The sequence below is a fragment of the Struthio camelus genome, chromosome 1 (genome assembly GCF_040807025.1).
Source record: "Struthio camelus isolate bStrCam1 chromosome 1, bStrCam1.hap1, whole genome shotgun sequence".
Lineage (NCBI taxonomy): Eukaryota > Metazoa > Chordata > Aves > Struthioniformes > Struthionidae > Struthio > Struthio camelus.
In genome coordinates, this window is record NC_090942.1 from 164854003 (window position 1) to 164867612 (window position 13610).

General features: G+C 46.4%; 1 protein-coding gene across 2 annotated transcripts in view; it reads left to right on the top strand.

Moving 5' to 3' along the window:
- Positions 1-1845: 1845 nt before the first annotated feature.
- Positions 1846-13610, top strand: part of SLC15A1 (solute carrier family 15 member 1) — a 28936-nt gene continuing 17171 nt past the window's right edge. Inside the window, exons 1-7 of one of the 2 annotated variants that reach the window (XM_068928554.1) lie at positions 1846-1941; positions 6575-6603; positions 10515-10599; positions 10695-10836; positions 12111-12230; positions 12888-12987; positions 13248-13338. In XM_068928554.1, coding sequence (XP_068784655.1) covers positions 1938-1941; positions 6575-6603; positions 10515-10599; positions 10695-10836; positions 12111-12230; positions 12888-12987; positions 13248-13338 — 571 coding nt within the window. In that variant the 5' untranslated portion in view covers positions 1846-1937. Of the gene's footprint in view, positions 1942-6571; positions 6604-10514; positions 10600-10694; positions 10837-12110; positions 12231-12887; positions 12988-13247; positions 13339-13610 lie in introns of both variants that reach the window. The other variant, XM_068928558.1, reaches the window with a different exon arrangement.

The window sequence follows — 13610 nt, forward strand, 5'->3', positions numbered from 1 at the left end:
AAGACCTATTGTTTGTTTTTGTTTTTCCACAAATTGTATGTGAGTATATAAGGTGTGCTCCGAGCTCGGTGACAAACCAAAAGTACTGTTCACCACTATTGTTCACAGGCAAGAAGTAGAAGCCAAATCTAATGTTCTTAGAAAAAAGTAACACCTTCCATTTCATGCATCAACACCTTAAAAATGCTAGTAGAATTTCAATTATTTCTGTCCATGAATAAGTTATCAGTGACTTCAGCATTATTCTCTGCAGTAGCAGCTGCTCGCTTTGTGGGACTAATCGTAACAGAGAAGTGCAATGCCCACTGAGCTGCGTGAATATGTATGGCAGCAGTCATGGATTTTTCGCTTGCATCGGATGGGGCAGCAGAAGTATTTACGCTCTGAAGGTGAGCTATAAAGCATGATTTGTGTCTCTGACAGGAGTGCACACTGTAACTATAGCTATAACCACGCACTTATTCTTTACCTTAAGAATTTGTTCATTAATTTTAAGAGTCAAGAGTACGGGTCATTAACATAAGGGTCGAGCTCCTTTGAGCAGATTAGCCCCGTATAAACACAGTCAGAAGACATCCCGGTTCAGCTGCAGCTCTTCGTCACAGGTCGGAGCAGCCTTCTGTAATATTTGAAGGGCTGACTGTATATACTACGGAGGACAATAAACTGCAATGCTTGTTTCATTTTGTTCCTAGTATGAGGTCAACCTGTTCAGCAGCCAGATAATTACTAAGTGCGCGCGGTAGGAGAGGCCATCGGATGGATTGCATAAACCGCAGGCCAGCGTAACACAACAGCAGCAGGGCTGAAAGGAGGACTTCACGCCTCCTTCGTGCCTTTCTTTTTTGGCCCGGCCTGTTAATATTTCTCTGTATTTCCCCGCCTTTTATTAAGCAGATTCGAGCAGCAGCATGCGGCAAGTTGCGCGGCTTCCCTCGCGCCGGCCTCGCTCCTCCGCGGCCCTCCTCACGCCAAACCCCTCGCCCGTGGGCAAGAGCCAGGCCCAGGCGGCGCGCCAGGCGCATCGGGAGGCGCGTCGGCATCCCCGCAACCGCCCGGCAGCGCTGCGAGGACGCCGGAAATCTCCCCGTTGGGCGAACCGGGCGAGGGCTGCGTCACTTCCCCCCGGGCCGCCTCGGGCCAGCCCGCTGCCCAAACCCGGTGCCGGCAGCCAAACCCGTGTTTTCTCCACCGTCTGGCAGCAGCAGGAAGGCAGAAGAAACCCCCCTCGCTGGGGAAGGGGGGAAAAGAGACGCCAAGCTGCCCGCCTACGCAACGGGCGGCCCGCGCGCCTCGCGTGGGCCTTTTCCGTCGTGGGGGCAGCAACGCGGGGTGGGGAAGGAGGCCGCCGTCGGAGGGACCGTTTGCAGGGTTAGCGTGGCGGCAGCTGGGGGGAAACCAAACCAACCAACTAAAACAAATAAAATTAAAAAAGTAAATAGGACCAACCCCCTCCCAAAACTTGAGCAGGGGAGCTGCCGCGGCGGCAGGGGCGGCCGGTGTGGCGCCCGCGCCCCCCGCTCTCCCGCCCAGGCCTCGTGTCGCGCCCCGTCGAGGCCGCTGTGGGCGGCTGGGCGCCCCCCACCCCGGGGCCGAGGACGGGCCCCTTTTTCCCCCCCTCCTCCACCCCCATCGCTGCCAACCTTCGGCCCCTTTTCCCTCAAGCAGCGCCGGGGCTTCTCCCTTCCCTCACTTCTCTTTATTTCTTTCACCCTCCATTTCTTCCTCCCCGCCCCGTTTCTGGCCCGGCCCGTCCCGGCCCCCGGGGGCGGTACTGGGCGGGCGGTGGCGGCGGTGGCCCCGCCGGGCCACCCTTAAAGCCGGGCCACCCCCCGCCCCGGGCCTTCGTCTTCCTTGCTGCCCGCTCGCCATCTCCCTCTCTCTCTCCTCTCTCTCTTCCCCTCCCCTCCTCCGGCCCCCAGGACCGTGCCGGCCCCATGGGTACGTGCAGGGCAGGGGGGGGGGGTCGGGGGTGGTGTGGGGGAGCGGAGGGTTGGCAGGGTCCCCCCCCTCCCGAGGCCGCACCGCTCCCGGGCTGCCGCCTGTCCCAAAACCGCCCGCAGGACCCTCCCGGAGAGGCGGTGGGGACGGAGGGGCGTTGGGTGGGTGGGCGGGTTGGCCGCCGTCGACGCCCTGGCGCCTGGGGTTTGCGCGCCCGCCGGCCGTCGACCAGCCGCGAAGCCCGGCTCCTCAGCTCGCCCGTGACGCTCGCCGCGGGTCTGAGGGTCCCTTCGGGCGTCGCGTGCTCCCTCAGGGTCAGCCCGGGCTGCCTGTCCTTGGGGCAGCTCGTCCTCCCCTTCGGCAGCGGCTGAGCCTGTGCCCCGTTGCCTTGGGGGAGAGCAGAGCAGGGGACCACCCTCCTGGCGGCCACCAGCCTCCTGGCGCCCACCACCCTCCTGGTGCCCACCACCCTCCTGGTGCCCACCACCCTCCTGGCGGCCACCAGCCTCCTGGCGCCCACCACCCTCCTGGCGGCCACCACCCTCCTGGCGCCCACCACCCTCCTGGCGCCCACCACCCTCCTGGCAGCCACCAGCCTCCTGGCGCCCACCACCCTCCTGGCGCCCACCACCCTCCTGGTGCCCACCACCCTCCTGGCAGCCACCAGCCTCCTGGCGCTCACCAGCCTCCTGGCGCCCACCACCCTCCTGGCGCCCACCACCCTCCTGGCAGCCACCACCCTCCTGGCGCTCACCACCCTGTTGGCAGCCACCAGCCTCCTGGCACTCACCACCCTGCTGGTGGCCATCACCCTCCTGGTGCTCACCACCCTGCTGGTGCCCACCACCCTCCTGGCGTCGTGGCTGTTGTCCCCGTTGCTTCCTTGCCCTCCACGCCCCGGAGGGAAGGGGCAGTCGGTAATGCTGTAGCTGAACTCTCTTAACACGCATCAAAATGCCAGTGGAAGCCAAGGGACGTTGCCTCAGCCCGTGTGTGCGCTGACTCCTACGACGGGAAGGTTGACCTTAAGCTTGTGAGGAGCCGTAGTTTAAAATCGTAGCACAGGTTGAGGGTGGTGTTCTTCGTAGCTCTTAAATAAGCCTGCTTCCTAAAGCTGGCGTGACCAGAGAGTTTGCCTAGGGTTGAACTAGCTGCAGTGTTTTTAATGCATAGAAACAACTGAAAGGCTTAGATAAGGGCAGAGCGCATTTAGCTAATTAATCTTCAATACTTTGTTCCTGTCTCAATCAGAACATTTAGTAATAGCACAAACAATTTTTTCTGTCATTTAGCTTTCCCTGTTGGGCTTAGCTGGCTCCTCAGTCCTGCAGTGTCAGAGCACGTTGGTGTACCTTTTCTCACCATCAGTTGCGGAGACAGAGAAACCTTATCCTCATTTCACGCGTGGGAAGAACAGGAGGGGCACAGAAACAAGCAAGCCCACCCTGCTGGAGCAGGCAGCGATAGCCGTGAGCGTGCAGAGCTCAGCAGCGCTGCTGCCCAGAGCGGGTGGCAGGGTCCTGGCTGGCTTGGGCAGCCAGCAGGAATGTCGGTGGTGACTCTGGGGAGAGAGAAAAACCTGATGCAGCTGTGTCTGCTCATGTAACATCAGTTTTGCTGCATTATAGATTTACTTTGAGGCTTGCCATGTCGGTGGCTTTCTGGAAGAGCGAGACCTGAAGCAGGGACTCCTGGAGTCACTTGTCCTGACTGCTGCAGCATCCTTGTGTAGGCAACGTAAGGCTGCTCCGGGGAGAGGAGGCAACGGGCTTTGCTGTGCTGCAAGTCACACGAATAGAGAGCAGGCTCACTCTGGAGCAGGAACATCCCTAGGTGAATGTTTAGTTGTGTACAGATTTAGCCTGGCCACAGGCACGAAGTATTTTAAACAGGTAAAGTTACTGCGGTGATTGTGCAGAGCAAGGTAGGTGCTCCTCTGTCTTGTGAAGTGACCACAAGCTGTAATAGTGGCAGTCTCCCCAGGCAGCTCTGGATCTGTAATAAGCTGTGCTGATGAGAACTGCCCGAGAAGGGAAGACTAAGTGGCTTCTGGTTTTGCACAGTTAAAAAATATTAACATTTCTTAAGGAAATACAGAGTGCGTAACTGCTTAGGGTTTTATTTTGAAGAATGTGAAGCTCTTTAGTATTTTGCAGTGAAAATGAATCGATTTTGCAGTTCATTCTTGGGGGGAAGAGGGGGGAGTTGTGAAGGAGGGATGAAAGGTACTGAGGATTGCCCAGAAGAGGGACTTACTCTGACGTGCTACAAACAAAAGCCATTATTTAAAGTGTTGCTTTTTTTCACCCTGAAATTGATGCAAAGTGCTTGGTGCTTTGTGCTTTGGAAGTCCATTTTGCACCACCTAACCCTAAAGCTGCCTAACAGTGGAGCTGATTGGATGGCTTAGGTTCCCATGTTGAAGTGTTAGGTTTCATACCATCAGGAATTTCCTAACCCTTGCTGAAAAGGGAGAATAGTGTTATGAACTCAAAATGGTCTAGAAATAAATATTTGTCCTTTAAAAACATTGAAGTCAACACTGAATGTTCTCCATTTGAAAAAAAAATGACTCCAGCATTGTCTCCACAAGGTTTCTTGTGGAGGTGGTACTTTCACCCTCTAGCAAGAAAAAACAGTCAACTCTGGGTCCTTCAGTTTTCCAAGGCTTAGCTGACAGTCAGGAGTGAGATGCTCAATGTGACGTTCCCTGTATGTGCTGGTTGATGTACGGTACCAAGTGGTAGTGGCCAGCAGGATCCTGGCCCAGAATATAGAATTTCATCCGTATGATGGATGAGTATGGTCTGGGGCAGCAGGTAGTTTTCTCAAGCCTTCTCAAACGGGAACATGCAGGGTGCTGCTGTTGAGGTCAGAGGTACGGTGCCATGGGTGTGTGCCCCAAATCCACCCCCCACCCCCACCCTGGGAAGGAGCTCCAGCATGGTCCCATGGCAGGTGCCAGGGGACGTAACTGGGTCCCGTGTGGGGCTGGGGAGAGGGACTGCCCTGCTAGCAGCATAGAGGGGAAGGGCTGCAGGCAGAGGTAACTACGGCAGTGACTGCACCGTGCTTTTCCCTTCTGCACGCGTAGCTGGATGCGTAATACCTGCACTGTTAGATTTTTTTGAATGATGGAAGTTAGGGGTCCTTATGGTGACTGAATTCACAGCTTCAAAGCAGCTTTACTACTCTTCAATTTCTGATGTATGGAAAAATAGCATAAACTGGTATCAAAAGTAGTTCTTATGGCTGATGCTATGAAAAAATGGTAGTGTGATGCATGTGTTCTGGAAATGCCAAAGACTGGAAATAATCAAGGCGCTGTTATGAAAATAGTCCCTATCGCTAATACCTTGATATCCTCCAGTATGTCTGGTGACATGGGTTGGATAAGGAACATTTCCAATAACGTTAACAATTCAGTTATGAGTATGCAGCCTGAAGCTGGAGTCCCAGCTTTTTCTAAATTATTTGGTGGGTTTTTTTGTTTTGTTTTTTAAGAAATCATGTTCTTGAGTTTTGAGCATGTTACTTCTCTCTATTTATTGTAAAGATACAAGTGTCTGCTTCTGTAAAGGAATAAATTAGATTAATTCACTTTAAATTATTAAAAGGGACTTTATTCAGTGTCTTGCTGAACTACCATACAGTGTTGTTGTCAGCTATTTCTATCTATTGTGAACTATGGACTAAATAATGCTGATGTTAGCAAATTATTTTTCTTGTAATAATCTGTTATGGGCACATTTCATTGTAAAGCAGGGGATTTCAAAGTTCACATTTTGTAATTGGCCTTATCTTAAAGATAATGAACTTACTCATGTGGTTTTATAAGAAATGCTGACATCCGTTATATGGGCACAAGGCCTTTATCTGAAAGGGTGCAAACTCAGCCAGAAGGCAAACTCTAGGCTGTCCCCGACCAGAGCTTGCCCTGAAGGATAGTGCTTGGATGGGCGTCAGCAGTAGAGAAACAGCCCGGAGCAGCCAGCAGTGGGTTCATAGCTGAAAGCAGCTGTCTGCTCTCTCTGTACTTGTGACCCTTCCTGTGCTTCCAGGACTTTCTCCATGTTAAGTAGATGCATGCTGATATGGATCACTTAATTGAACCATGTATTCAGTCCTTTTTAAATCTGAGCGGTGGATAGCTTGTCCCTTTTGAGAACCTGGCATCCACCCCTTGCAGGGCATCTTGACCGCACTCCTTGCTCTTGACTTGTTTCCAAAGCAACATCCCCAAGATGGAGTTGAAACAGGATGTGTCTCTTGCAGGCGGTAGGGTGGTCTACGCCCGCCCTGAGTGATGCGTTTGGAACTATCTTAACAGGATGTAATGCTTTGTCTCATAATAATCCTTTTTGCTTTTCCTTGGCAGCATTGGCAAGTCTACATATAGCCTGAAAAACAAAATGAAATCAAGTGAAGTTTTTCTAATTTTCTTGTACCATAAGAAGTGCCCCCTTAAGACCGAAAACTCATACTGAGCATATATTTGGTTTACTGAACAATATCACATTTGTATTTCATGATTTGCATTTCGAGTTGAGTTATTTTTAATTTTTTCCAGTGGTGTTAAAGAAATGTTACTTAGTTTCCATTAACTTGTCTTTTTTTTTTTCTCCCTCAGTAGCAAAAAGCAAGAGTAATGGCAGATCAGCGGTAAGTTTTGTTTTGCTGTTGATTTGTTTGTTTTTTTTTCCTATTCTAAAAAGCTATTGTCATTCACTTTAGGTATCCTTAACAGCGCAAAAAAAAAAAAAATACACTGCTTAAAAGTATAAAGTAGTGACCACACAAAAGATAGTTTGGTAGCTCATCTAAATCTCAACTAAGCATTAGTACACCAGCCATCCCAATAAGATGCCTGAAGAGCCTTGGCTGGACAGGCAGGTGTCAGTCAGCAGGAGAACGATCCCTGGAGCAGGTCCTTGTGTTGCTGAGTTGCCATCATCCACTGACTCTCCTTCCGGATTTTTTTTATTTTTTATTTTTTTTAAATCTCTCTGTGTTAGTGTTATTCCTCTTCAGTCTTTGAACTAGTAATGATCGCTCAGCAATACTATCTCTGTTTGCCGTTTTGCCTTTCTTATCTTGTGAGGTTTTATTCTGTGGACTTTCCCATCGCTTTCTCGCAGCTTAGCAGTTTCCTTGGCAGCCTAAGTCAAGGTTGCACAGCTGGGCTGTATCAGACCTGTGCCTGGGATCCTCAGGGTGGGGGAAGGTTACAGAGAGGATGAAAAATGTTACTTTCAGGTTACCTCTTTAGTGGTGGCTCTAGTGCTTTGTGGCCAATATGGATCTCAGCAGAAAATGTTGTAGTAGATGTATGCACGTGCACAGGTATAATGCAACAGAGGATTAAGAGAACAATATAGTACAAAACAAGAACGGTATAGGTTATACATTATCAAGATACGACTGTATTCTCTTCATATTAGTATTATCTTGAAAAAATAATAGAAAATGTCCATTACTTTGTAGAACGCCTTGTGGCTTTCTCCTACATGCCCCTGTTTGTGTGTGCTCAGCCCCAGCTGTTACACACAAATCTCTGCAAGCTTGGGGCAGCAGGTAAAAATCCACCAAGGGCCACTGTGCTGCTGCGTGAATGCAGGAGATCTCTGGAATGCATGTAAGCACTAATGGCTTAAAACAAAAGCCCAGCCTCTGTGGAAGCTTGTTACATCACTGGTTACAACAGCTAGCACCCTGTTACTCAACATGCTGTTTTGTTGTGGCAGCATAAAACCAGGGAGGTTTGAGATCACCAAGAAGGACAAAAAGGTTTTAGGGAGGCCTTGTTAAATTTTGGTGGGGATGGGTCCCGCCATCCCTAGGCCAGTACTGCCCTGTCCCTTTTGCTGCACAGGTGGACGGATGTGGGGCAGGCTTTCTCCTGCTTCAGATGGGGGCAGCCTCTCCTTCCCGGCTGAGTTACACCCATTTACAGTGGCAGAAACCAGCTGTGCAGTGTGGGTTACTGTTTCAGGGCCTGGCCCATTAACTGCTGAAATCAAAACCTTTTGATTATTTCTAATGGGTGCTGAGCCAAACCCTTCATGGTGCACCATGGTCCACCTCCTCAGGAATAATGCTTAGATCCCTCTTTTGACCTTTCCCTGCTAGGAAAAGAGAGCTCTGAGCACTTCTTCCTCCTGTTCCCAAACATGACCTCTTTCCTTGTCTAATTTGCAGTGTGGTTGCACAAACATTTTCATGACATAGTGATGGTGTACAGACAGGGCTGTGTGGCATTTATCTTTACGAACTCCAATCCACCAAAAGTCAAGCCCAAGTCTGGGCTAGTCATCTAGAGCTCCTGGTATCTTCAGCTGAAGGAACAGGCACCTTCAGCAAGTGATTATCTAGTTTTGGGATACATGTCGTTGGGCTTTCTTTGGAGATGCCTCTTGCTGCTCATGGAGGACATGAGAAATCAAGGGTGACAAAATCTTATTTAGGCCTCTAACTTTTATTGCTCTAAAGCTAGATGAATCCCACCTGGGACTCCTCCTTGGCCAAAGTGAGATTCTTTCAGTGGAGCTCATCTATCAAAGCACAAATGAGACGCGTGCTATATATTTGGTGCAGCTAATAACCATGATTAGCGCTCTTCAGGCTGCTTGATCCTCCTCTTGGCTGAGTCACATTAAGTCAGCAATGCTCTTACCACTGTCTTATTTTCATTTCTCTTGTGGTATTCACAAAAAGCTTGCTGTAGCACACAAGCTTGCATACACCTAGACTTCTTCCAGGTCATCTTTCCTTGGTGTCCTGTGGTAGGATGTCTTGCTAATGCGTGATTGCATGCAGCAAAGAAACCCAGATATCCCTCAGCTTGTGTGCACTTGCATGCTTGCTGTAGTAGATATGCTTCAGTGATTGACCTGTGCCAAAGACCCTGTTTTTGTGAATACCCTGGATTCAAATGTTGTCATTTTAATCATAGGCAAGACCTCCTAGAAGCCCTCTAAATCCTCAGGTGAGCTGGTGGAAATGTGGTTCATTAAGGCTCTGTCCAGAGTCTTTGATGGTGATGTGAGCTTTCTGGTTTACTCAGGTCAGGCCGGGTTTCCCATATAGGGCTTCTTTTCCTTGGACCTGTGAAATTTTCTTTGTATTCAATTTCATCCGAAATACAGATTGATCCAATTCCTGAACCCTCACAACATGAAGGCAAACAATGCCATATTTTTTTCTTGTTCACACTTCTTTTAATTTTCAAAACTATTTTACCTCTGAAATGTTTTAAACCCTCCCAGCCTAATCCTTAAAGTGCGCATGGCTTTTTTGTTACCTTTCATTTTTATACAGCTGACACACACACTTTTATTTAACCTGAAGCACAAAAGCAATAGACATTTAAAGATCTACTTTACTTGGCTTTTTGACACCATATCATGATGACTTCTGATCTCTCAAGTCCTTGTAAGACTATGTAGCTTCCAGTTGAAATAGTTTGCACTCTGATATCCAAATAAAGCCATAGTTACCTAGATTTTTCTTAGAACTTAACTAAAACCATTTATGTCTGTAAGTTTGCTTCTTTTACACAATTAAATATTTTGTGCTTTTTTTTTTTTAAGTGTTATGAGAATAACTAATCTTAACAGTCTAGGTGAGTCACTGAAGGGGATGTGAACCAGCATAGCTTCTGAGGCTTATTTAAAAATTTGATTTTGCAACTTGCAAAGTTAAACCCATTAAGGTAAACTATGGAAGATAAATTCAATTTGCATTGCTAATAATTTTGATAGAAATATTATATTTTCATCCATTTAGAAAAATAGGTGGTAAGAAATTAAACTTCCTATTTCACTAATTATGCCAAGCTTTTAACTGGTGAGTCGTTTCCTTACTTTATTACAATGGCAAGAGCCTTGCCACGAGCTGTGTTATGAGGACCATTTGGATGCTTATCACAGCAGGAGAAGGCACAGTAAATCTAGCAGTTAAAGTCAGGAAACTTCAGGTTAGGAGTGTACGAAGTCAGTTTTATCAGTGAGTCTGAAGAAATGGAAGATTCTCCATCTAAATAGAGTATTTGTTAGGATGGGGAACTTTCCTGAGGGACCTGTTTTAATAAAATGCTTACCTATCCTGACCAGAGGTATCTAACATTAGCCCAGGACTTTTAATTCTGGTACCTACTGGGGGTCTAACTTTTTTTGTTAGTTTGTTGTTCTGTTGTTGTTCAGTAATGTTGGCTTTTTGCATATTTTTGGGTACCAGTGAAGGGGTACTATTGTTAGGGACCTAAAACTTCAGACGACTTAAAGGTCAAACATAGTGTTGCTAAAGATCTCTTGCAAAGGGCAGATGAGAAGTCTGTAGAGCTCTGGAGACCACAAGGGGAAAGTGAAAATTGATTCATTGATTGCCTCAGTCAACTGCGGCAGAGCAGCCTGGTTCCACAGCAGCCCATGCAGTTTCCTAGCCGCTGAGTATCTGCACACCCCGTGTAACATTCATACTGAGCTTGCTCAAGTTGTGGGTCACATATAGCAGTGTTGGTTTACCTGTGTGTTGCATGGCTCTGTCTGAACTCACACTGTCACATTTGCCTCCAGCCAAGCTGCTTTGGCTACCCCATCAGTATCTTCTTCATCGTCATCAATGAGTTCTGCGAGCGGTTCTCCTACTATGGCATGCGAGGTAATGTCCCACGTCTTACCTCTCCTCTTGCCTACTGTTGCTTACCCAGCCCCAAATCTGCTTTCTAACCTGTTGTTTTGTCTTCCATCCTACAGCTGTGCTCGTTCTGTATTTCAAATACTTCCTGCGTTGGGATGACAATGTGTCTACAGCCATCTACCACACGTTTGTTGCTCTGTGCTACTTGACACCCATCCTTGGAGCGCTCATTGCAGATTCTTGGCTGGGAAAGTTTAAGTGAGTGCTTACTTAAAAAACAAACCAAAAAACATGAAAGTTCGGTTGACCTCAATGGTATTTGAACTGTTGCTGTAGGAAAGGATTTTGAACAACTACCTCAGAGCCGGTATTGGCTATTTCAGAATCATTTGCATTCCCCCCCGACCCTGCAAAGTTTGAGATGTTAATTGATTTAGCTCAGAGCTGAGACTTCACTACAAGTTAACAAATATTACAATTCTGTTAATCAGTGAATTGCATTAGTCTGCTTTCCAGACACGTGCATGTTTTCTTTTTGTCTGGACAAAATGTAGGCTGAACTGTAAGGACAGGAGGAGCTGTGAAAATGAATAGAAACTGGAGGTTATAATTACATTTGATTGCATCTTTACCTGTTGCAGGTGGTAAATTAATTGGTGAAATACTGTTTTATGTGGTATTAAGAGGGGCTTTTAGAATATATTCTAAAACATTCTGTAATTAATTTCAGTATTGATTTGACAGCTCAGTGGAAAGTTTTACTGGGTTGCAACTGTTTGTTTTAAATGATGAATTCTGAATTTCTTTTGTGTGTGCTAGTTGCTCAGAAAAGTAATGCTAAATGAAGTGCTTTCAAACGTAACAAATTATTTCCAACAGCCTGATCTCATTCTCCTTTACTGATGCTGTGCTTCTAATAGTATTTACTTTGCCAGAAAAAGCACTATAAAAAGATTTTTATTGAAGGATATGAATCAGGAATGTTAGCTGACTTGTCAAAGGTCTCTCAGAGCTTAGAGATGAAGCTGACTCTGGAGTTGAGGTTGGCTGCAGACTGCATGATCTCCTGCTGTGTTGATAGCCTCTGGAAGACCAGATATGCAGTCACTGTCAAGTACGCTCTGTGCAGCTGGTCTGATCAGTGTAAGCTCATTGTGAATATTTTGATATCGTGCAGATTGTCCTGTTATGTATGAGCATGCCTGGATACATGTTTGTTCACTTGTTTGGATGGCATGCTTTAAAAAAAAGTAAAAGTTAAAATACACTTTTACACCAGAGATTTAAATATCTCCCACAACACAGGGTTGTCTAGAGATAAACCTTTTGTCATGTTTGCCTTGCTTAATTAAACAAGGCTCTCAAAATTTTTCTTAAACAAAATAAACAGGAGTAGTATTGTAACAGGGGTATGCGGACAGATTTTTACAGTAGCTTGTGAAAGTTATGAGTCCAGATCTAATGTCTGTGCTATATACCCTCCTTTTTTAAACATAAATGTGTGTTAATGTTTTGTGTCTCCTTTATAACAGGACCATTATTTCCCTGTCTGTTGTCTATACAATTGGACAGGCAATCATATCTATAAGCTCCATAAATGACCTGACTGATTACAACCGGGATGGCACTCCTGATCATATTCCAGTGCACGTGTGAGTTTTACATGTGTTTTACAAGCTGATGAAGGGTGGGACAACTTGAAACTTAAATTATTGCTGCCTGGGTTATGGCTGTCTTTAAGAAAGTTGTCATCCCTCATGCTTATGCACTAATAGAAAATCTGCCTTAGGCCAACTTTAATTTATACAATCATTGTTCCTGAATGGTAGTTCAAGAGATGTTTAATCTTGTTCATACATATTCTTCACTACTTATTTCTAAATGGATTCTTGCTTTCCTAGTATTTGCCTGAGATATCTCAGGTAGCATGTGAAGAACTTAAGCCATGCTGACTTCACCTGTGTGAAGCAAATGTTAAGCACCGATTTCTTTCATCTGCTCCCAATGAATCACTGAGTTATGATCATACAGTCTGCCAGGCCACAGACACTTCCATGCATCTCTGGCCTCAATTCTCCCATCCCAATACCTGTGAGCTGTGATTAATAAAGGCTGATTAACTAAATATGGTTCTTAAAGAGGCAGATCTTTTCTTGGCTTTCTCTTATAGGAAGCCGGACTGATGGGACCGATTAATGTTAGGACATGTCTCTTGTTCAATGCTTCTGTTATTAGCTTGGGCAGTTCTCCGGGCCTTGTATTCATCTGAAGAAGTAGAATTATTTTTTTTTTTTCCTTCTTTGTCCCAGTGCCCTGTCCATTGTTGGTCTGATCCTCATTGCACTTGGTACTGGTGGCATCAAACCTTGTGTGGCAGCATTTGGTGGCGATCAATTTGAAGATCACCAGGTAACAGTGTTTTTCTGATTTAAGTGGTCATTTTTTAATTGTGCATATATTTTTACTAATGTTTGACTGTTGTTATACTCTAATGATATACCTATCTCGACATGTACATTAATGTAGTGCTTTCTGAGTAGCTAAAAAAAGGAGTTAGATAACTACTTGCGTCTTGAACTATACAAACTGAATTGCTGATGGTTTGATCTAGGCTGATCAACATGGCTCAGATTAAGGCTTTCTAAACAGCCATTTTGTTTTTGCTCTAGGAAAAACAAAGAACTAGGTTCTTCTCCATCTTTTATTTGTCCATTAATGCTGGAAGTCTTATATCCACTATACTCACGCCAATTCTCAGAGGTAAGTCTACAACTTGCCTATGAAAGGTTAAACAGCAATGAAGGTTGGGTGTTGGGTTACAGTCCTTTAAGTATAAACGAACAGTTTGGCTCCCTCTGCTAGCTGTTTTTCTTCGACAGTTCATGCAGTTATATGGCAAGTTAGTCTTCAAGCTTTTTGCGTCATCCAGCTTCTCGGGAGTGAGATACTATCAAAAAAGCCAGTTTGAGATCTGAATTGCCTTAGGGATCTAGTACTTCCACTCCTGAGGAGATATGCTGGAGCCATGACAT